This window comes from Eptatretus burgeri, chromosome 5 (assembly GCF_056783735.1).
Source record: "Eptatretus burgeri isolate ZD-2024b chromosome 5, Ebu_testis_v1, whole genome shotgun sequence".
NCBI classification, from domain to species: domain Eukaryota; kingdom Metazoa; phylum Chordata; class Myxini; order Myxiniformes; family Myxinidae; genus Eptatretus; species Eptatretus burgeri.
The window spans coordinates 81018409-81042378 of record NC_140965.1 but is presented as its reverse complement, the minus strand read 5'-3'; the positions used below and the strand labels follow the sequence as shown (position 1 = coordinate 81042378).

Genomic DNA, 23970 nt, shown 5'->3' with positions numbered 1-23970 from the left:
TGATGTCACCTCCCCTCGTCATACTTTCCTTTCACCTGGGAACTTGTCGATATATGGGGAGAAAATCCGGTTGATACCTTCAGGTAGTTGTGCTATAGCAAGTATTACATTTTTGCTTTCCCTTTGTGGCACAAAATGAAATTGAGAAGTATACATGAGACTGTGAGTTGGTTTACTGCCAGAAGATTTCTTCCATGTGAGTGAAGCATGCAACGCTGGGTCTGCTTTTGGCTCTTTGCTCCATTAGTCACAGAAGCCTTTCAAGCTGGGGAGACAGAGTGCAGGCTTTGAATGCTGATTTGCACAGCAAAGTCTCTTGGCACGGCGCTGAGCATCCACATCACCCTCCTACGCCCTTTACCTTTTGAAAAGCATCCCAGCCATTTGCCTGAAAGTTAGGAATTGATATGACATTAAACCTCCTGCCAATTGCTTTTAAATGTACATATTAGGTGACATCGGTTATTTGAACAGCAATTAATTCTGTGATTTTACAACAAAATAGGAAGTGAATCGTTCATGTCATCACAGAAGACATTTATTATCTAATTTCCCTTTGGAGGCTTAACTTTCATGAAGTGTCATTGGGACACAGTGTCAGTTTTAGACCAGGAGGGTTTTTGGTTGGCAAGGTGATTAATTAGTTGCTACATTTGAACGTACAGTGATTTTAGTGTTTGTAACTACTTGCAGTGATTTTAGTGTTTGTTTGTTCAACAAGATTGAACAAGATGATCGAATGTGAACAAATGTAAGACTGTGGAGGAATAGAAACATGGCAAGAACATTATTTGAGGTCTGCATTTGTCATTTACACTGATAGTTGCATTTACCTTCGTTCACTAATAGTGTAGAACTCATGATAGACATTATATTTTTTTTTTTTAGAAAAAAGGACTTATTTTGCAATTACAAGTAGAATTTATGAGTTTTATTCCATCCATGTTGGTTTCTGTGCATTGGATTAGGAGGGGTGAATATTCTGCTGATGGCTGCTCTTGCTCATTCTCTTTCTGCCCTGTGTATTGACCATTCTCTCTGGTTCAGTTTCTGTCTACCTGAAAATTAGCAAACATCACTGCAATATGGTGCAAAAAGGGATCCTCTTGACTACAGGCCTGTTAGCTTGCTTCCAATTACATTATAAGCAAGGTCAAGGAATCTATAATTGCAGTTGACATAAAATCCTTGATTTTCTCCAACAGCCTGATCTCAGATCATCAGTTCAGTTTCAGACCCAGTCATTCTACCTTGGACAGCAGAATATTGCTTCTACTCTTCCAACAAAAGATGGAAGCACTCAATATCAGAAGTGAGACAAGAGCCATCTCTCTGGACAAATACTGAAAAATTTGAAAAAGTCTGGCACCTCACCTTGATCTCGAAATAATGTGCTTATGGCATCTGAGATCACCTCCTCTCATGGATCACCAACTTCCTCCACTCCCGTATTCAGTGTGGCTCTTTATGGGATCCTCTCATCGCCTCTCCCCACCAAGGCTGGAGTGCTCCAAGGCAGTGTCTTGGGCCCAAGCTTGTTCCTCATCTTCATCAACAAACTTTATGATTCGGTATAAAACCCTCATCTTTTTGCCAGCAATTCCACCCTCTTTTGCTGCATCCCTCATCCTTCAGAGATAGAGGTAGCATCCTGTTCTCCCTCTACAAACCTTGATATAATCAAGAACTGTTCCAAAACTTGAATACGTCTTTCAACTCTGACAAATCCTACACACTCACCCTGTCTCTCCAAAATGAACTCTAGCAATTACCACCCCCCTTTTTCCCCACCTCCTTCTTAAACAAACCACTTGAACAGATTAAGTCACTCAAACTTTTGGATCTCAACATCAGGCATGATCTTTCTTGGGCAGATTATATTTCCAAGATGGCCTCCAAAGCCAGCTGCCAACTGAGCATCTTTCATCATGCAAGGTCTTTCCTTGACAAATCTGAACTTTTGGCAACCTTGAGGCATTCCTTCACAGCTTGATGGACTACTGTTCTCCCCTTTCAGGTAGTGCTCCCACCTCACACCTTTCCCTTATTGATGCCGAGGAAAGCAAAACCCTCAAAATAATTGGGATCTCCCACAACAAAGCTGAGTGTCTATGTCTGTTACACTCACATCACAGACAGGTTGATGGCCTCTATATTCTACTGCCTCCCTTTTGGTCTTGCACCGTTTGACCTGTCTTGGTTTTATCCCTCCCAGGTTTCTACATAGTGCACACAGTCTGCGAGAATCCCTCTTCTTGTTAAACTCCCAAAATCTAGGCTTACTGCTCACCTCCACTCATTTGGTCCTCTTTTTTCCACCCTGTGGAACCAAATTCCCCAGTCTGTTCAGTCCCATTCCTCCCTTTAGGGGCTGCAATACAGCTGTTCACCACTACCACAGGTCATGTCCAATCCATACTCATGATCTCTTTGACTCCAAATTACCACATTCCCAAGCAATCCTTTTTTCCAGGTTATTGATAATTTCCATGCCAGGTGTTGGCTTAATTGTTAGGGTGGTGGGCTTGGGATCCTAGGATCCTGAGTTCAAATCCCCTTTGATGTTGAATTAATACCAAGTGGGGTTGACTCTGCCTGTCATCCTTCTGAGGTCGGAAAAATGAGTGCCAGCTTGCTGGTATCGTGTGTCGGAGTGGCGACCCATCCAGGATTGTGTCCAATAGCCAAGGAGACTGCTTCGGCAGCACCAACGCTCTGAACAGAGTATGGTTCCAATGGATGGATGGAGGGATATTTTCCCCCTCTCCCTCACCTATTTTCATTGGTTAGTTGTCAGTTGATTTGCTCCTTTTCTGTTCATCCCCACTTCCCCCTTCTTGCTGTGTTTCATTCAGTTTGTTCACCCCATGTGTCCTTCTCTCCCTCCCCTGGATCTCACTCTCATCTGCTGTTGGTATGTTTCCCTTTCCATTTTGTTCCTTTCCATTCTGCTTTAGCAATTCCACAAGCTTCAGTCATGTGTACAAAAAGAAAATACATTCAGACCGTTAAAATACAAGATATCTCATGCTAGCTGTGCTGAGCTCGCACATCCCCCAGGAGCACAAGATCCAAAATCGGGAATTCCTAGAGGATTTCCCCCAACCCGATGCCTTTTTTTGTATACTCAGTCAAAGCTCGTATAACAGCTGACACAAAACATAACAAAGGAAGCAGGAAACAAGATAAGAGGAGGTGAGAGAGGGAAGTACAACAACAGCAGAGAACAGGGACACCAGGAGATCTGTGGAAGAGAGAGAAATGGGGTGGGGTACCCTTCTAGTTTTCCCTCTTTTCGCTGCATCTGCTTATCCGATTGGCACAAAATTTTCATCATAGGCACGACTACTCATGTAGAATGTTTAATGATAATTGTGACGTCATAGGTCACGTGGTGTGGCAGTCATGTTGGAAAAAAGGAGAAACTTTGGAACTCAGTATCTCCAAAACTGCTACATGGAAATAAATTGAAACTTCATACATGTCAATTACTCCCCATGAGAAACAATGTGATTTTTTTATGATGTCATCGGTGGCTTCGTTATGACATCATAATTGCATACATTGAATGCTTTATCCGATCAGTTTAAAAATTTTGAGGGTCATCTGGGACTAAATTGTATGGGGGGAAAAGTTGATGACATCATCAGTCACGTGGTTCGGCAACCATATTTTTTTAATGTAAAAACCTTCAAAGATCATCTCTGAAATGGCTGAACAGATTAAGGTGAAGCTTTGCAGGTATGATCCTCTATCGATGAGAAACAAATAGTTCTTCACCTATGATGTCATATGTCACATAGTTTGGCAGCTATGATTTTTTGTTTTGAAGAATCAAACTTTAAAATCAAATTCTCCAGAATGGCTGCACATATTGAGGGGAAATTTCACCTTCATGTTCCCCAAGTCTTTGAGATATCAAGGTGTTCACAAATAATTAATAGGTCACATGATCTGGCAGCCATATTGGATTGAACAAAAATCTTCAAAAAAATTATTTCTCTTCAACTGCTTTATCAATCGACGTGAAACGTTAAAATTATGATCCAGTAGTCATGAGGAATAAAATTATGATCCAGTCATCATGGGGAATATATAGTTTAAATTTCAACCTGATCGGATGCATCGTTTGGCAGCCAGAATTATTTAATATTTTGAATCTGGGTTCAGGGATTTAAATCAAACTTGGTACAAGTATTAGAATGATGTAATAATGTGGACGGAGGCATATCTGGCGTCGTGACGTCTAAGAGTGCCCATCGAGTTTAAAATATAAGTCTTGTTTCCCTTTAATCCTGCGTATGGATGAGTGATGGTTTTGAAATAGCTTGAAGCAAACTTTTAACAGCGTTGCACACAGGGCGTTTACTTCAGTTACATCATCGGCAAGGAATCTCTGGTTTCGGATGGAAATTGTCATGCATGCAACAGAAATGTTGCTTTCATAAGAATGACCAAAAGCAGAAAACAATTCAATGAACCCTAAGTCACTGCTGGAACAATTAAACTGAAAAAATGACAATGGGATAATTCCACTATTAGACACAAAAGAATGATTTCTGCAAACATTAAAATCCTTAGTCCTTTTTTGTACTCATAATGAGTATGTAGCATATAGACAACCAAGAACAGATAACAATTTTGTTCAAAGTGGCTTCTATGACTGAAAGCACATCCAAGAAAGGCTCAGGTTGATCTGCAATATCATGTCCTGTTGACCTCTGCAAGTGTTTCATATCCTGCTAACATTTTTCACTAACCTTTACTCCCATTCCTGACCTCGTCTGATACCAAGGGTTTGTTGTTTTCTTTTTCCCATTCTCTCTCAGTCAGTCACAAAATGGAATATTGTGCCTCGAGGTCATAAGGTACAAGATTTTATGATGAGAGGGCCAGCGCCTGAGGAAGAACTCGAAGTTTAATGGTGCCGTCTCCTCCGCAAGAGAGGAGGCGCCCAGCAGCAGGGCAGCACAGGTGCAACACTCCGGATCCAGCCAGACTGGGGATCAGGGAATGACGAGCATGCTCCCCAGAGAGAGTGAGGACAGGATGCGCAGATGTCAAGTTCCAAACCTGGCGAACACATTCATTTTCTCGATTTCTCTGAATCTCAAGCAGTCAATGTGACAATGATTATAAAAAACGGATTTGTATTCCCCTTTAAAACAATATTCTCTTCCTCTGTACTTTTATACAGCAGAACACTTATCTGCTGATAATATTTGAAGTATATACTTACAAGCCAACCTGACCTGCTTGCTGATCTCTGGCCAAAATGTTTTTTTTTACGGCGGAAGGGGGGATTTCATTTTAACAGCCATTATAACTATAATCACACCAGCGAGTTGAAGGTCATATTCTCTCCAGACCATGGGCATGTAGCCTTGAACCTTTGCAATAATTACTGTCTCACCCAATCTATTAATTTTAGTGCAGCTTACTCTTTCTGGCTTGGATCATGATCATATTTCAACATCTACTTCACTTTCTTTTATTCAATAACTTACTCAGCTGAAGGTTTTCAGGATTACAGATGTACCGATTTGGATGGATGTGGGTTTGTATTTTCTGCCACCGACTGCGGTATCAACCAACAGTAATTTTCAATGCAGCCAACATTCAGTGAAGGGGTACAAGTCGGAAATGGTGACAAAGAAGGAGCTGCATTGCACAGATTTTTCATCGAATGTGTGTCGTGTGGTCCATTGGCAGAGAAACAGCAATGCATGTGGGACAAGATGGAAAGGTGACCAACTAGCCAAGGCTATGGACGTCATTACATCTCGGAGCACATTGTGAGACTCGCAGGTCTCGCCCTCAAAGGAAATATCTGCATTGTGTTCAAATGCCTTCGATGTCATGCTAATTAGAACAGTGCATAGAAAACACCCAACCCAATCCAGACTCAGTGGTGTAATGGTTTGGAGCATCCTCTCTGAACCTGAGAGGTCGGTGGTTCAAACCCCACTCGAAGCAAACCACAGACTAAAAGTGGAACATACCACTTCCTTGCTTGACATTCAGCATTGAAAAGGTGAAGAGCATGGGCAATCCCCATAGGTTGGCATCCATGGGGAGAAGGAAATTCTTACTTAGGAAATGCCCCACGAAGTTCGGTGAGAAAAGCGGCACCATTGTTATGACGTCGCTGGAACTCAGCATACCCTGGGGAGCGATGGTACTTCCTCCAAACTCATTGGCTTTGTTTGTCTCATCTAACACTCGTGTTGTGTCATGTATGCATGTGTGGCAGCTCTACTTCAAACCTGAGATCATGAAAAAATAAACAAACAAACAAAAAAACACCTGGCCTGGTGAATTTCCACACACCACCTATCTTGTTTGCAAGCCAATTTAGGCCAAGTGTGACTGATCAAAGTAGTGACACCAACTGCCTCAGAAATAAATTGTGGATAGGACAGTCAGCAACACAGTCTTCCCAAAAGAAAGAGAATAAGGATGTGGAACGAAGGTTGAAGGTCATGTTCTGATCCTTTCAAAATCGCAGTCACAAGGATTCACACTTTCTTATTTCTGTTCAGCTGAGTCACGAAGTTGTACATTTATGAGAGAGAAGAAGAGGAGCGCACCTCTCAGCCATAACTCGGAGTTATCCCGTTGTGTGTTCGAGGAGGAAGGTGGGCCATCGTTGGGAGCGGACGTCGTGTTAAGAGGAGTGGGGTCGGCATATTCATTCATGAGAAGCTGCTGCACGGCGGTTGATGAGCCCTGGTGTTGAATAGCGCCGCACAAATGCATACACTGCTAGTATATTACAATGTGTAAGCATACCATGCTAATGTATTACATTGGGATTCTCATGTGTGTACATCCGTGAAAAATCAAATGCAGGTGAGTGACCTGTTGCTCCAGCACGCAGGCAAATTCACACAGCACGAACATGAGAATCACACAGCCTTCTCCGGCGTGTCGAGAAGAAGCCAAAAATGAGAAACTCTCGTCTCCACCGCCTACCTCACCCAACTATCTGCTCTCTGGTCATGCCCTCTTCTCCAACCAATCCCAAGCCTCGGGGTGTGGTGTGCCGGTTGTTGTTGTTGTTGTTGTTGTTGTAAAAGCGTTGTTCCTTTTTATAGCCGGCTTTGCAAGTGCATAAACATAAGAAAAAGTCACAGGGGACAATCACATACTGGGAGAAATTAGCCTTCAACCCGAGATAATTAACACAGCACCACCCCCGTCTAGTGATACGTAACAACTTAAGCTGACAGTTTCCCGCACTTAAATTACATCGAGATCTCTCCTGTTTGTCCACAGACCGTGCTACCCTATACAATCCTACCTTTGCTCGGAAATTTCTACACCTACCCCACATACATAACAATATATTAGACTAGCGGGGTGTGCTTACAGATTGTGAAAGCATAGCATACGAACCATGCGAACCCATTGTGCCGGATCACTCAACTGCATTTAATTTTTCATTTTTTTTTCATTTATTAATATTTTCATTTCTGATGCTTTCTAATGGTTCTGCGATTTTTCCTGGTGTATCAGCTTTGATGTCCATCAGCAGGCAAAATTACCATGTTTCCACATTCTCATGTCGCTCATCTACATTTTTTCATTTATTTATTTTCATTTATTTATATTTTCATTTACGGATGCTTCCTGATAGTTCTGCGATTTTTCCTGGTGTGTTGGCTTTGATGTCCATCAGCCTGCAAAATTTCAGCTTTCTACATCACCTGGAAGGTACCAATCTTTAATATTTGTCAATGAGTGAGTGAGTCAGTGAATGAGTCAGTCAGTCAGTCAGTGGTTTGAATGAGCTTTATATACTTGTATTACTAGTGGGGTATGCTTACACATTGGAAGCAATAAGGAACCATTGTGCTTCGCCATTGTCTCGGGTTGTTCACCTGCTTTGATTTTTTCCCCATTTATTTATTTTCGTTAATTTATATTTTCATTTAAAGACACTTTCCGATGGTTCGGTGATTTTTCCTGGTGTATCGGCTTGGATGTCCGTCGGCATGCAAAATTTCAGCTTTCGACGTCACCCGGAAGGTATCGATCTTTAATGTCAGTCAGTGAGTCAGTGATGAGAATGAGCTTTATATATTTGATATATGTGTGTGTATTCTGGAGACACAATCGATTTTAACGACATACAGATGATGCAGGATTGTCCTCAACAGGCGCTGTAGTTAAACACTTCCCAAAGAGACTAATAAGCCTCTTGTGGCCTGTTGTTTTCGAGGTTTGAAAAACTGGCTGCGCTTTGCCAAATACAGTGATGTTTCACAATGCTATGGTTGTGGCATCAACACTGAAATATTCACAATGAATGCCATTTTCTAGCAAACATAGAATAACATCATAATAGCAGATTCTCACTCAGTTTTGTGTTGAAAAAAGCTCCAGTTTAGAAAGGACCAGTTTGGTTTTCATGACATGGTATGGTAGAAACCAAACAAAGGTCATTGCTTCTTTTGAACAGACAATTCTTAAAATAAGATGGAAGTTTGCAAGCAAAGCGTAACAGCATTTTATGTATAAAGTATGTACCAGAATGAAGGGTCGCTACCTCCGTACGAGAATAATTTTCCAGCCAAGGTTCATTTTCTGCTACATTATACGCAGTGCAAGTACACACCAAGCACTCTTAAACACACATCTTTCACAAACCTTGATGTTTCCCTCTGTGGAACCAGTTATCAGGAACTGCTCTGTCGGGTCCAGAGCCAAGGCTTTCACTGCCGAGTCATGCGCCTGTGAGGATAGAATGCATTCACATTCCTCCCACAAATTTACAAATGGAATAATAACACTCGTAGATTTAGGATCCTTAAGCAATCAAACCTGATAGGAGTGCATCAATCGGCGTTGTCTCAGGTCCCACACGCAAACCATCCCACGTCTCCCGGCAGATACCAACATTTGATGCCGGGCAGCAGCTGCCAACACCATGGCACCGCTTTCATGGCAGGTGAACCCTATGGTGCCAGATGCAGTCACGTAAAGTAAATGTGAAATTTGCAATATCCAAGCAAAGGCCACGTCTGACAGATGGTCACTTGATGCTGGTCTCTACCATATTAAGAGTATAACAGGCATAAAGCATGTATATCTTGTGAAAGCATTGGCCTTCTCAGGAACAGATGAAAAGGAGTTTTATCTCCATTATATTAACTTGTATAAAGTCAAATCTTATGAATCTCCAGATTTATCTTTTTCATCAAAATTTTACTCCTCAAAATTAAAGGAATTATATCATCTGCGAATCGTTTTCCATTGACATTTATTCCATAATTTCCCCCAATTTGGCTGTTGGAACACTCCTTGGCCTGCAATGAACAATTTTGGTGAGGTTGTATGGCCTTGTGTGACTCCTCTTTGGATATTGATCTTGAAAACATTTTGGTGGCATGTCAAGGAGAAGGGGATGGGTTAGACATCTGCCTGGGGGATGGCCAGATGGAAGCCCCTGAAGTACCGGCGGAAAGTGGACGCAGTGACGAGCTGCTCTGGTGCATGCTCCCATACATGATCTGACCACTTTGGTGCAGTTTTGTAGTCACTAGTAAATTATTATATACCTTGTTTGATATGTGATGTATCAGGAGATGACATTTTGGCGATGTAGAGCCTGGATGATGCCATTCGTTTCCACAATGTTGAAGGCTTTTTCACAATCAATAAATGCAGTCGGCACCAGGAAATTTATATTCTCTTAATTTTTCCATATATATAACTAAATCTCAAATAACTGATCAATCCTGAAATATTCTGCTGCCCAGGAATCATTATCCCTCATACCCTGTGTAATTTATATTACTATCTTATGAATGAGCCTGATGGCCCCAAAGTCTCCAATTCTAGTTCTTGGTCGTTTATCATTGGCGATTGAGTTGAACAAAAAAGAAAGTGAATCATCAGTGTAAACAACAAATTTAGAGAAAGGGAGAGGGCAATGGAGTGGCCAGGAAGAATGACAAGCACACAAGTGTTCTTCCTCTTAAACTATTCCTTATCAGACACTGACCTTGCACCAAACTGCTGTTTGCTGGTAACAGAGTGTCCCAGACACACACATTTCTGGAAAAAAAAATAAAATGGAACCGTTCTGTTATGATGTGGTGAGGTACAGAAGGACTACTTTAACAGTACACCATCTAATTGTTCGCAAAGCACATCCGTTTAGTACGTAATTATGTGGCATGGGGTAGTTCACTGCAGCAATGCTGGCATGTGACCTACTTTGTAATACAAAAACACTGCCTAATATTACCGATTGTCCTGGGACTGGCCGGCTGTGGCGATGAGTGTGGAAGAGCACACAAAAGTGAAGTCTGATGTGCAGCGTGTATGGCACTGCCAGCACTAAAAAGAAAACACACACATTATACACACACACACACACACACACACACACACACACACACACACACACACACACACACACACACACACACGGATTATATGCAAGCCGTTTCATTCTCCCATCAGCACAATCATACAAACGCATATTCTGTACAAGAAGGAAGAAGTCAACTGAGTAGGCATTTCCTTGACCGATAATCTGAACACAATCCTATAAACACATCATCCACGTTTGAATCTGATCACAGAGGGTAGAAATTTGACACACATTCAGGCAGATCTCATTCAGGGCTCTCGCTGAATAACAGATCACGAATACAGCAATAGGGTGACAGTACTGAAAACAGCATTGTAGATATAACAGGCTTCTCTAAAGTTCTAGCACTATTTCCTTATACTTATATAGAACACCCCTCTAAACATGTCTCAGGATTTCATTCACCTTACCTAGTGCTTTTTGGGACTGTGTTGACTGCCTGGAAGCCTTTTTGTTTTTCCTTTTTTTTTTTTTTACAAATCACTAGTCTGTTCCTTTTCTGATCATGCTGAAAAATCTCGCTATTAAAAAATAAATTCACAACAAGTCATATTTTCCATGAGGATTGAAGAACGTTGTGTGTGGAGCATGAACTTGATTTGGGAAACATAAAGATGTGAAATAGGAAGATGTGAGCCCACTGGGTACTCCATAAAGGCACGTGCTATGAAACTGTCCTGTAATCGCCTTTTTGTTGGGACATTAACCGGAATATTAGCAAAAGGCAAGCGCATCTGCTGTGTGAGGCAAGATCAGAAGGCTTGGTTCCAATGGCAAGCAATGTAATCCACTGTAGCTATATACGCCTCCTATTGGTTCGCTGCGATGACGTGGCAGCAGCTGCAGGTTGTGGTCACCATAGTGTCAGCATAAGCTTTTCCTTGAAAGGAGGTCCCATATGCTGTGACAGTTATTGCCTCCACCACCGAAGGTGAAAGAGGTTATGTTTTCACCCCCTTCTGTCTGTTTGTCTGTTTGTTTGTATGTTTACAGGATATCTCAAAAAGTTGTGGACAGATCTGGATGAAATTTTGTGAACAGGTTCGATGTGTGACAAGGCTGAACTCATTAGATGTTGGTGAAGATCCAGATCCGGATCCAACTACTAGAATTTTTAAAGTGATTCTTCACCATTGAGAGATTGGGCCAAAACCGACATATAGCATGATATCTCAAAAAGTTGTGGACAAATTTGGACGAAACTTGGTGGACAGGTTGGGTATGTTGCAAGGATGAATTGCTTCGATTTTGGTGAAGATCTGCTTCTGGATCTGGATGCGAGAGTTATTTAATATTTAAAGTGATTCTTCTCCATTGAGAGAGAGGGCCAAAAACGATATAGTACTGTACACATGACATTTCAAAAATTTATTGGGCCCAATATGTTCTCGTGGATCGGGCATTACGTGGTGGAGGTATGTGCTCCACTGAGTGCCCTTCTCGTCTTAAGTATTAAATAAGACAGTATTAAATAAGCAGTGATGATCCTGCTCTTACAAAGGCTGGTTAAAGCACAAGACTTCTCAAATGAGTGGTTAAAATACAACAAAGAAAATAGGGGTTTAAAAAACTTCAATAAAGATATTTACCTGGAAGGGTTTGGGGTTATTCCCTGTGGAATTAGTTTGCCAAAGGCTCAGGAAACCTTCTCCATCAGACACACCAAACTGTAGAGGGTAAAAGGCAAACAGTGGGTTTCAATTTGAGGAAGCCTCCTCAATTAATAAACACATGAGTGATTGAAAACCATACTGAGGAATAGTAGTGCAAGTGAGCTACAATCGGAGGCTGTCTGCGATTCAGTAACAATCCTTAAAAAGCCCGTGGGACAGAACGAGCTCTGAAAATATCACAACCTGGTCCTTGAAACATGATCTGAGTAAAATGAAGAGGATACTTTGAGCCACAGTCAACCAGACAGAGTCGGGTTTACAATGGAGCCTCCTTCTACACTCAGAAAAGATTATACATAACAACCAAAATTGTTCAGTGTACGCATCGCGATACATTTCAATGAAGAATATACTGTATCTGTAATATAATGCTACTTTTAAAAAATAAACTATTTGAAAGGTGTGGTGTGTGTGTGTGTATATTATATATATATATATATATATATATATATATATATATATATATATATATATATATATATATATATATATATATATATATATCAAGAAAGATACAGCAAGATACAGCAAGAAAAATCACAGATCCTTTCTTTTTTACGGAAAGTTCCCAAGAACCCTCGGAAAGCATCCGTAAATGAAAATATCCGAAAATAAGTGCAGCCTTGTTGTGCTCACTGCAGGTGAGTGCAACCCGAGACAATGTGTACAGCACAGTGATAAGTAAAACAATGTATATACTTCAATAAAAATGTTAGTTTGTACATATATAAATGTACATTATGGTAAACTGCGAAATGAAAACCTCAATTGATATATAGCAGGAGGTTGGTGATGCTTGCCTTTAATAATAAAGCTTCTATTTAATATGTACCTACGTATGAATCATGGTTCGTTATTGCTTACAATATTTACAATATTTGCCCCACTAATCTCTCTGTATAAAACACAATGTGTATTTGTCTGTCCCCCTTCATAAGGATGATTTAAGAAGGGTTTTAAAGGCCAATCGTTTAACATGATTGTGTGTTCACCACAGTCTATTTTTCAGGATTAAAAAAAAAAACACTCGAAAAACCTTTTTTATAAAAGAGTAATTATGGCTCTTCTATTGGAAATGTAGATGGTGATTTGCAACTGGGACTTAAGAGCGGTGTACCAAGAGTGTTTAAAAAAATAATAAATACAAGGCACAGGGAGGTGAAATTCACTGCACATTATGTGCAGCATGCGCAGAGCAAAATGAGTGTTCATTTACGGCCGTATGATGTCTAATAAATAAAGAAGATATAAGCACCTGATGCGAAGCCGAGGCTTCAAACTTTGGCACACTCACTGTACCGTCAAAATGAAACATCTCAGACGATAAAGAAAATATGGTCACATTTGTACATGGAGTGTGTTAATAATATGGAATAGGCAAAGCCGAGAAGTGAACGTAGAATTCTTCTTACATTCGCTTCTTAAATATATCAAATTAAAGTGTTTTTGCTGTGAAGAAAATAAATATTACCTTAACATTACCTTCACAACAACAACTACACCGCCTAGAACAGGATCTCATCTGAAAAAAAAAATTAATCCTCAACATTACCTTCACAATGACAACTCCACCGCCTATAACAGGATCTCATCTAAAAAAAAAAATGTTACCGCAACATTACCTTCACGACAACTACACTGCCAAGAACAGGATCTCATCTAAATAAATAAATGCTGGATTGAACGTAAAATTCTTCTTGCATTCGCTTCTGACTTTACCTATAACTTGTTCACAAATGTATACGCAATTTCCGGTTACTTCGGCCTGGATTCGGGATCAGCGATCAAATAATGTAAATCACGATTAAAAATTATTTTTTGATGATGCGGGAGATACCTTTATTAAAATCAGTGGAGGAAATATACACCATGTCTGATATTATTTGGGTCTTTCATGTCTCCAACAATGTCTTTATCTCCCGGCATGCATCATTCCCCATGACAAAAACCGGAAGCAAAAAAAAAACCGGAAGCAAAAGGGTCATAGCCAACGACACGGATTCCAAATTGCCATGGTATTGTGCTGTTGTTGTTGTTGTTGTTGTTGTTGTTGTTGTTGTTTCCTATTCTCTCATGTGCACGCGTTAAGTAGTATTCACAAGATAGAAATAAAACCCAATCGTGATTATACACCGCACAGCGTTTAAAAACAACTGGAAGCAAAAGGGTCATAGCTAACGACACGGATTCGAAATAGTCAGGGGTATTGTGTTGTTGTTGTTGTTTTTTTTCCTATTCTCTCATGTGCACGCGTTAAGTATGAAGCTCATTGCGTTCACTATAACGCTTCTTGCTACGAAACATCATATCTTCCAGTCTCTTTGAATATTTGGAATAAAATAATTCCAACCTGTATTTTTTGATGGGCTTTTATACTCAGAAAATATATAAAATGGGAAAACATTAAATTAGTCACGGACGTAGCTTCTGGATGATCATTATGGTGGTTTCGGCCAAATAGGCATTCTTTTTGGTCTTCCTCAATGAGCGCTAATGTCCAGTGAGAGCTACATTCAAGGCCTTGAAATATTTTTATACCCATCCCAAAATCTGTGCCTTTCCACAACTTTATCTCGAAGGTTTTTTGAAAGCTCCTTGGGCATGGTTGAGTCTTTGCTGTAAAATGCACTCCCAGCAGAGGAAACCTACAGGAACAGCTGATTTTATTCTGAAATAATCAGAATCACAATTTAACACAGATGGAGGCCATTTAACTTGGTGTGTGATTTTGAAGGTGATTGGTCACACCTGAGCTAATTTACAATTGCTCTGATAAGGTGGGGTGGACACTTATCCAACCAAGATATTCTAGTTTTTATTTCTAAAGAATTTTCTGAAATTTTTAGAATTTTCTTTACACTTGGAAGTTGTGGGTTACAAGGTATATATAAAGGTGAAAAAAGTCTGATTGTTGCAATTTAATTCCAGGCTATAAGGCAACAAAAGGTGAAAAATTTGAAAGGGGGGTGTAGACTTTCTATAGACACTGAAGGAAAGTGCTAAATGTATGATAGATAACCCAGCTAACACATCAACCTTGGGCCAGCATCAGCCCTAAAGTTAGGCCGATATGATTTTGTCCAGCGGGTGAACGTCAGCCCACCGTCAGCTGGCGACGTCATCACTTTTACAATAAATTATAAACAATGTCAAATAGACATCATTTTTACAACCATTTGCTTTTACTTTTACAACCAACTTTTACAAACCTTTACATTGTCCAGCTGTAATTCCAAAATTTCTCAAAACATTTTGTTTTTGAGACATCTGACTCCCACCCATGTTTAGCATGGGCAACTCACAAGTATATATTGTTATAGTTTTGGAAAACTTATCCTGGAGGAGAGCATACATGGATACGTAGGTGACCCGAGTATTAGTTATTTAATTCGTCTTTGTTTAGGTAGTCCTTGGTCCCTTGTGAAAGGGCTATTTGGGTGGCATGCATTGGCTGGGCTGTGTTTGTCCCATGTTATGTCTTCCCCCCTCCCCTTCTGTTACTTTCAATCTTTCTTCCTTCACACTATCATTCCGTTCAATCTCTCTTACTTTAAATCTTTCTTCCTTCACACCATCATTCTGTTCAATCTCTCTTACTTTCAATCTCTCCTCCTTCACACCATCATTCTGTTCAATCTCTCTTACTTTAAATCTTTCTTCCTTCACACTATCATTCCGTTCAATCTCTCTTACTTTAAATCTTTCTTCACACCATCATTCTGTTCAATCTCTCTTACTTTCAATCTCTCCTCCTTCACACCATCATTCTGTTCAATCTCTCTTACTTTCAATCTTTCTTCCTTCACACCATCATTCTGTTCAATCTCTCTTACTTTCAATCTCTCCTCCTTCGCACCATCATTCTGTTCAATCTCTCTTACTTTCAATCTTTCTTCCTTCACACCATCATTCTGTTCAATCTCTCTTACTTTCAATCTCTCCTCCTTCGCACCATCATTCTGTTCAATCTCTCTTACTTTCAATCTTTATTTCTTCTCACCATCATTCTGTTCAATTCCTCTGTTACTTTCAATCATCCCTCCAATACCCCCATCGGCCCATTTCAACGGTCCACCAATAATCTCCCCAACTTCAAACATCCTTTCAACAGTCCCTCCTTCACCCCACCAGTCTTACTTTCAATCTCACGGCCGTTTGGTCACCCATCGGTCGTGCGGGGTTCCTTTCCATGTTCCCTCCATCCGCCACGCTGCTCCAGCGCATGCTCTCACACCTGGACTGACCTGACCTCCATCCGCGCATTGCTTGGTAACCCATTGGGTGCTCTCACATGCATGTTTGTGGTGCTTGGTGCTCGGCATGGCGCTTCTTGCGGGTGTGGTATGGTGCAAAACAGTGTGACCGGGCGTTATCCGTGCAAATAATGGGGCTGGGGGCTCTTGTTGCGGCTTTGCACGTGTAAAGAGCAGGGTGAGGACTTTATTGAAACCACTCAGAATGGTGTGGCAATTTCCAAAAGTGACATCATGCACCTGCTCACATTGGCTGTGGACCAATGGGAGGCTTGTGGGAGGAGGGAGAGAAAACTGATGTGAAGAAGAAGTTGAAAGGCGCAGAGAAGGACTTCTGACAAGCTCGCACGAGTAGGGATGAAGTGCGCTCCTGAGCAGATGACTCAGAAAGCAGAAAGGGAAGAAGCAAAAGGCAGAAAGCAGAAGAGAGGGCAGAAGGCAGACACAGAAGGCTGAGGGAAGCAGAAAGGAGAAACGAATGGGACAAGCTTGCCTGAGCAGAAGACTGAGACTGAGAAGGCTCATGAGGGAAGGAACAAAAACTTGAGGGAAAAGAAAAGAAAGTTTCATGAGCAGTTGGTGATGAGCTTCTGTGGAAAAGGAACACTCCTTCCACGAGCATCATCCTGCCCTCTCGATCATATCAGCCACGAATAACCAGTAGGGTTAATGGCGGCATCTCATCAACCGGGGCCTGAGGAGGAAGGATATTTGGGATATCCAGCTCGCATATCTGGGATGCGAGAGAGGACTAACCTAATGGGTCCGGGCAAAGCAGGGATGCGGTTGCATGTCCCCATCACTTCACATCGCAACTGCCCATCTTCTCCATCCATTGTCCTCTGCATTCTGTATATTTGTGTGAGGTGAGGGAGAGAAGGAAAGACTACTTTCCTTTCCTCCATGCATTACTTTTATTTTATTTTCAAGTCCTTCTTGTTTTATTACTTGCCCCTGAGTGAATGATGGCCAAGTCTTATGGTTAAGTAAGATTGAAGAAGAATACGTGTCATGGTTAAATCTGCTCTTATGTACCTTTTAGCTTTTTTGCTTATAAATCCTTGCTTTTAAATGATTGCTTGCTTGTGTGTTTGTAATAAATAATTGTTTGTTGCTATTTCCAACCTGTCTCGCTGCGCCTCGTGGCAAGCCTCGAATCCCAGATCCGCGACGATAATATATATATATATATATATATATATATATATATATATATATATATATATATATATATATATATATATATATGTGAATATAATTTCTCGAGTGTTGATAGTTTCTTGAATTATGGTCATGAAGGATCAACAGTATGTTGTCATGATGAGCCCACAACAAGGACGAAATTAAGATAGATATCTCTGCTTTCATCTGTTCATGACCACAGCCTTTAAATCTTAGTCTGCGAAGGCTTGAGTGCCATATGAATGCTTCTCAGTTTGGAGGTGATGTGTTGGCATAATTTATGTGCATGATGTCAGCGTGATGTGATTGGGTCAGTGTGCTTCTTTGGTTGATTTTAATATTCCTGACTACAATCATCCTACTGGTGATCAGCAGGGCAGAGACAATGTGCTCGCATGGCAGGCAACATTTGTTGCTGGCAAGCTGTGCAGCAAGCGCTGTGGTGGGACTTGATTTGTGTCCTGCAGCCTCATCAAGTTCGAGGGTTTGATTCAGTTTATTAATGAGCCTTATATGGTTACAAATAAATGATCAGCAGTATGTTGTCCTGATGAGCCAGCAAGTGCAAAATTTAAATTGATATCTTTGCTTTCATGTATTCGTGACCATGGGCTTAAAATTTCAGTCTGCAAAGGTTTGAGTGCCATATGGACACCTCTTTTTTTTTTTCTTTTCTTTTTTTTCTTTTGATGGAAATCACCCCAAGCAAGGCATAAATCCACTTTAAATTAGGGGCTAAGAGAAGGTTAGATAAAGATAAGGATAAAGCAAAGCAAAGCAAAACAAAATGAAATAAATAGAAAAATAACAAAAAAATAAACAAAACACAGGAAGTAGCACAAGTAGGGTGAAATGTGATGAGTGGTTGAAGAGTTGAATCCATCTCCGCACCAACCAGTTTCACTATGCATTTCTGGAACCTATCAAGTAAATATAAGTGGCAGGCTGGTGCTCCAGCCCAAATGTGGCAACAGTACTCCATGAGGGGATGTAGAGTTGTCTTACGCAGGTACAAAACAGCATCAGGAGGTAGATAACTCTGCGCTCAATAAAGACAACCAACTCACTTCGAAGCACTCTTTGCTATACCATAAATGTAGTTATCCCAACAGAGATTAGAGGAGATGTCCAGACCAAGAAGCTGAAGCTCAGATGATTCTGTTAAGGTTGCATTGAAGGTTACCAGCCAGTCATAGCTGGTAACCCCACTTCAACACATTCTCCAATCAATCATTGTCCAGCAAAAATCCAACCTCATTATGAGTACTGTTGAGTGAATCAGCATATGTACAGTAAAGTGGAGTAATCAGCATACATGTCTAGCTGAGACAGAACATTATCAGGAAGATCATTGATATAAACAAGGAACAGAGTGGGACCAAGGACAGAGCCCTGTGGAACACCATAATTGATGGAGGAGGTAAGAGAAGATTGACCCTTAAGTACCAACTTCATCTTGCAATTTGTAAGGAAAGCGGAAATGATTGAATGCATCACTCCAGATACACCATACGATTGAAGCTTGTGGAGATAAGGATAAAGCAAAGCAGGTGAGGGAGAGCTTGTGCCACACTTTATTAAAGGCTTTCGAGATATCCAAAGCAACTCATCGAGCTTCATCATTGAGCTCAAATGCCCTGTTGAAATCACCAGTAGAGCGGGAATGGCGAAAGCTGTTCATTGATGAAGCATTCAAATACAGTGGTGCCCCCAGAATCCGAATTTAATTCGTTCCAAGAGGCTGTTCGGATTCCAAAAAGTTCGGATTCCAAAACTATTTTCCCAATAAGAAATAATGAAAGTGAATTAATTCGTTCCTGGACCCCAAGAAAACCCACTTTCAAGACACTTTCAACTGAAATTACCCATGTTTAAGGTAAAATAAGATGAGTAAATGACCTTTTCTCAGTCATGAATCTTCTTCCAAGCCCGGGACATGAGCAGGAGCGTTGTCGCTTCTTCCATCAGGTCTGGATGCAGCTCTGGCCTATCAGTGGCCATTGGGATCTAAAACGTAAACTGTTCAGCCTGGTGGAGGTATGTAATTAACTATGAAGCACCAAATGGTGTTTTATAACCCAGTACACTCTGTGGAGACACAAACGTGCCGTGTTCACCGCATGGTTCCACGGAGATAATCAAGAGGTGAAGCGATTGGGTGACGCAGCATGACGTCACTACCATGCTCGCGAAAAAAAAACGTTGAGTTCGTTAAAGCCGATTCATCAGAGGGCTCATTGAATGAGTTGGCTTCACGACGGGTTTTCGCGCTTTTATCGCTTCTTTATTTTTCAGAATCCTACACACGGTCGATTTCGGCAGCTCGAACATGGCAGCGAGATCAGACACACGCATACCGCTCTCATGCTTAGCGATAAGTTCTTTCTTCAACTCAATTGTCATTCTCACGGACTTCCTCTTACTCCTATTTGCTTCACTGCTCTTCTTGGTTGCCATGGTGAATGCACAAGGGTGATAGTTGAAGAAAAAAAAACCAGCACAAATCAAGTTGAAAACACGAGGTAAAGTAGCGATCGACACACGAGAGATGCTTTCACGAGTACTTCCACCGACGAACTGAATGAACAAAGCACGAAAATGCGGGTCGAACAGGCGGGGGAGACACGTGAACAAACATGAGCGCCACGTTGTGTTCGGTTTTCGAAAATGTGTTCGGTTTTTAGGGCAAATGTTTCTCGAAAAAATTGTTCGGATTCCAATTTGTTCAAACAATGGGGCGTTCGGATTCTGGGGGCACGACGGTACCTTACTTATTACAGGAAGCAGATTGATGGGATGATAGTTGCTTGGCTCAGAATGCTCACCAGCACCCTTGAAAACAGGGACAACAGAAGCCACTTTCCAGGATAAAGGAAACACCAAAGCAGACAAGCACATGTTGTATAGCTTGGAAAGAATCCAAGACAGTTCAGGACAACACATCTTCTGTTTGGAGTTACACTCTTACTTTGGAGGTGATGTGTTGGCATAATTTATGTACATGACATCATTGTCATTATTGTAGAATTCTAGTTTATATTTTATTTCAGCATTGCAGTCATTTTAAATTGAATTTGAATTGTAATTTATTATTTGTTCACATTTAGTGGTGGTCACTGCACTGTCAACTGCATACGTGCCAGCACACGCACTGTTAGAGGCAGAACGGGAGAGTTGGTTGAGAGAATGATAAAGACAAAAAAGAGAACTAAAGAAAAATGGGGGCCCACAAATTTGTTTGGCACCAGACCCACAAAAGATTAATCTGGCCCTGCAAGGAGAGTAGAACCAACAAGAGAAAACCCTGTTTAGTTAAAATAATTGTTTTGGGCACAGTTATAAGTATTCATTACTTGTGCCCAGAAGGTATTTACACAGGTTCACACAATAGGTCTTCTGCATTTTGGTGAGTATATACTTGGCAAACCTGAGTGGTAGAACCTGCAGTCAGGCCAGCAAAGACAGTGCATGTGGTTGTCTATCAAAGCCATTTCTGACAGCAACTGCCTCGAGGTGCGTAACTTACTTTGTTGCCATAATTGTTGAAGCAGATGCATGTTGCGCGAGCATTTCCGGCCTGACGAAAACATGTGACCTGCTGTGCCCGATTCCATTCAAACAGCCGCACGCTGCCATCCTGTGCACCTGTAATATCTGCACACACGCGAGGTGAATCAGACCATATTTGCTGGATTTGAATCTATCATTTTTTTAAAAGCACACAACATCGCATTGTTTCACCTTTTTGTGCAATCTGCTTTCATTATAGATGGATACCTATAAAAAAATAAATTCAAAAAAAGTCCAACGTCAAATCAAACCTCATTTTCAAAACTCCCCCATATTGGTTCTCACTGTGAATGCATATACGGACATGTTTTCATCTCTGTGGCTTCATATCTTTTCAAATTGAATTTCGCTAATTTTCTACTTCAATTTCACTTTTAAAGAACTCTATTTCAAGGTAAACCTTTGTGCTTCTCATTTTGGTGTACTTTGTGGCTTGCATTTTTCATGTGTGTGGTTTCGTACGAAAGTTCATACTTAACCACAACGGAACTTGGAAAAGCTCGCAACAGTTTATTATTCACTTTCTTCGCTCTGCCCGTTTTGTTGCCATGCCATCCATACGGTTTTCTCACTCACTCGTAAGTGCTCATACGGGACGTTACCTGATACTATACCGTGTGTGTGTGTGTGTGTGTGTGTGTGTGTGTGTGTGTGTGTGTGTCAGTGTGTGTCAGTGTGTGTCAGTGTGTGTGTGTGTGTCAGTGTGTGTCAGTGTGTCTCCTCCATAACTCCAAAACTATAAAACCTAGCAGCTGAAACTTTGCATGCATACGAAGAAAACTCCAAGGAAGTGTAAGAGTGAAAATTGGGTGTTTGGGTTAATTAAAACACCCCTTTGAAGATAATTAACACCCTTATTTAATTATATCCTTCGTCAGGCGATCCTCGGCCACCTCGCTGTCTGGGACCTTAAGGCATTTCCTGGGTAAGCTCGCTGGGGTCTGAAGCTGCCATGTTTTTTGGCCTGCTCAACCATGCCTTGACTTGGAACAGGCCGCAACGATTTTTTAATGATAAAGTTTTGTTTTGTTTTTTTTGCACTTTCCTCACTCATATTATCGAATGCCTGTTCATTATAGCTACAAATCGCTGGGTATGTTGAAGTGCTTATAAACGTCGGGAGACACCAGCATTCATGGCTTTATTTCATTTGCGCATATGAATAACCGAGATAACCCATTAAGCTAAGAAGAATTATAAAATGTAAGCTCCAGAATTGAAAGTATCAGGAGTTCCGACTCCAAAAAAAAGAGTGTTGCTTTGACCAATTTGGACATCGCATGGGCTTTTCCCGGTGCATATTTATATCGACAGCAATTGGTAATCACATGCCAAGCCAGGCATTCTGTTGGAGTGGTTGCTTGAGTGCTTAAGCCACTTACAAAGCTGTACAGTACAGTTTATGTCAGTTAATAGTGGTACAGTTCGGTTCTGATCGGGATGTACAGTCAACAATTGCTGCAAGGAAGAGGTACATATACAGCACACACGGACGTGGTACATATGGGTAGATTTGGATCTGTATGGACTCTCCGCAGATGTGTGGACATGCCATGCCTGCTACAGGTGCTGTGGTGGCAAGGTGTCATCTCGTATCTTATGGAGGTTCTATCAGGTTTTCCTTTGTCCTCGTGCCTGTTTCTAAAGCATTTGGTTATCGGATTTGCTTTCCAAAAGATATGTTTCTCTTTGTGAGTTTCAAAGCAAAATATATTTGATAACACCCTGTTTCTGAGCTGTTTGCCGTATAAACGTATTTCCTAAATTACCGAGCCAAATTTTTTTCCACCCATCACATGCAGCCGTTCATAAAGATTAATGTTTGTGAACATCTCCCTGAAACGTCTGTATAGTATAAATGTAATGTTGTTTTGCAGTAAAAGCTACTCAAGGTTTCTGGGTTGTATACAGTATGTACTGTAGTCGGTAATCACACTGACTCAAACCTGCAGATTCCCGAAAAAATGCCGATATTGGTCAAGCGTGTGTGTGTGTGTGTGTGTGTGTGTGTGTGTGTGTGTGTGTGTGTGTGTGTGTGTGTGTGTGTGTGTGTGTGTGTGTGTGTTGTTCACAAAGCATAACATATTCTTTCTGATAACTCCCCTACCCCCCCCCCCACCTGTCTCTCTCTCTCTCTCTGAACATATCTAGATGGTCATTATGACTGGATGGTGGTTATCTCCATATGTGTCTGGATGGTGGTTATGTCCGGGCGGGGTTTGTCTCCAGACGTGTCCAGATGGTATTTATCTCTGGATGTATTTGGATGAGAGTTTGTCTTCGGACGTGTCCGAGTGGTGTTTGTCTCTGGGCAGCTTGGCTCTAGACGTGTCCGGGCGGTGTTTGTCTCTGAACATGTCTGAGCGGTGTTTATATCTGGACGTGAGTTTGTATTCAGACGTGTCCGGGTGGTGTTTATGTCCGGATGGGAGTTTATCTCTGGGCACGTCTGGGCTGTGTTTGTCTCTGGATAGCTTGGCTACGGACGCGTCTGGTCGTTATTTATGTCTGGGCAGTGTTTGTTTCCGAACGTATCCGGGCAGTGTTTCTGTCTGGAAGGGAGTTTGTCTCCGGACACGTATCTCCATATGTGTATGGACGGTGGTTATATCTGGGCGGGGTTTGTCTCCAGACGTGTCCGGAAGGCATTTATCTCCGGATGTGTCTGTGCGGTGTTTGTCTCTGGGTGGTATTTATACTATGACCGGCAGAAAATGGATTTCAGACATTATTGTGTTTCCATCTTCACTGTTATTTTATGCAGAATAATTTTGATGAATATGAATCGTAATTGATGCTCCACGACATATCTGCCTTCCCTTCCTCTCACCTCTTGTTGCCTTCCCTCCCCCCCCCCATTTCCTCACTCTCCCTCCCTCCTCTCTCCCCCATCCCTCCTCGCTCCCCC

General features: G+C 41.3%; 1 protein-coding gene across 4 annotated transcripts in view; it reads right to left on the bottom strand.

Annotated features, from left to right (window-relative positions):
* Positions 1–3658: 3658 nt before the first annotated feature.
* Positions 3659–23970, bottom strand: part of LOC147026813 (dmX-like protein 2) — a 127135-nt gene continuing 106823 nt past the window's right edge. For all 4 annotated transcript variants that reach the window (XM_085882617.1, XM_085882615.1, XM_085882614.1 and 1 more), the window contains exons 41-47: positions 21019–21146; positions 11974–12051; positions 10256–10347; positions 10010–10062; positions 8827–8960; positions 8653–8736; positions 3659–5073 (exon numbers count right to left, since the gene is read on the bottom strand). In XM_085882617.1, the coding sequence (XP_085738743.1) occupies positions 4879–5073; positions 8653–8736; positions 8827–8960; positions 10010–10062; positions 10256–10347; positions 11974–12051; positions 21019–21146 (764 nt within the window). In that variant the 3' untranslated portion in view covers positions 3659–4878. The remainder of the gene's footprint in view (positions 5074–8652; positions 8737–8826; positions 8961–10009; positions 10063–10255; positions 10348–11973; positions 12052–21018; positions 21147–23970) is intronic.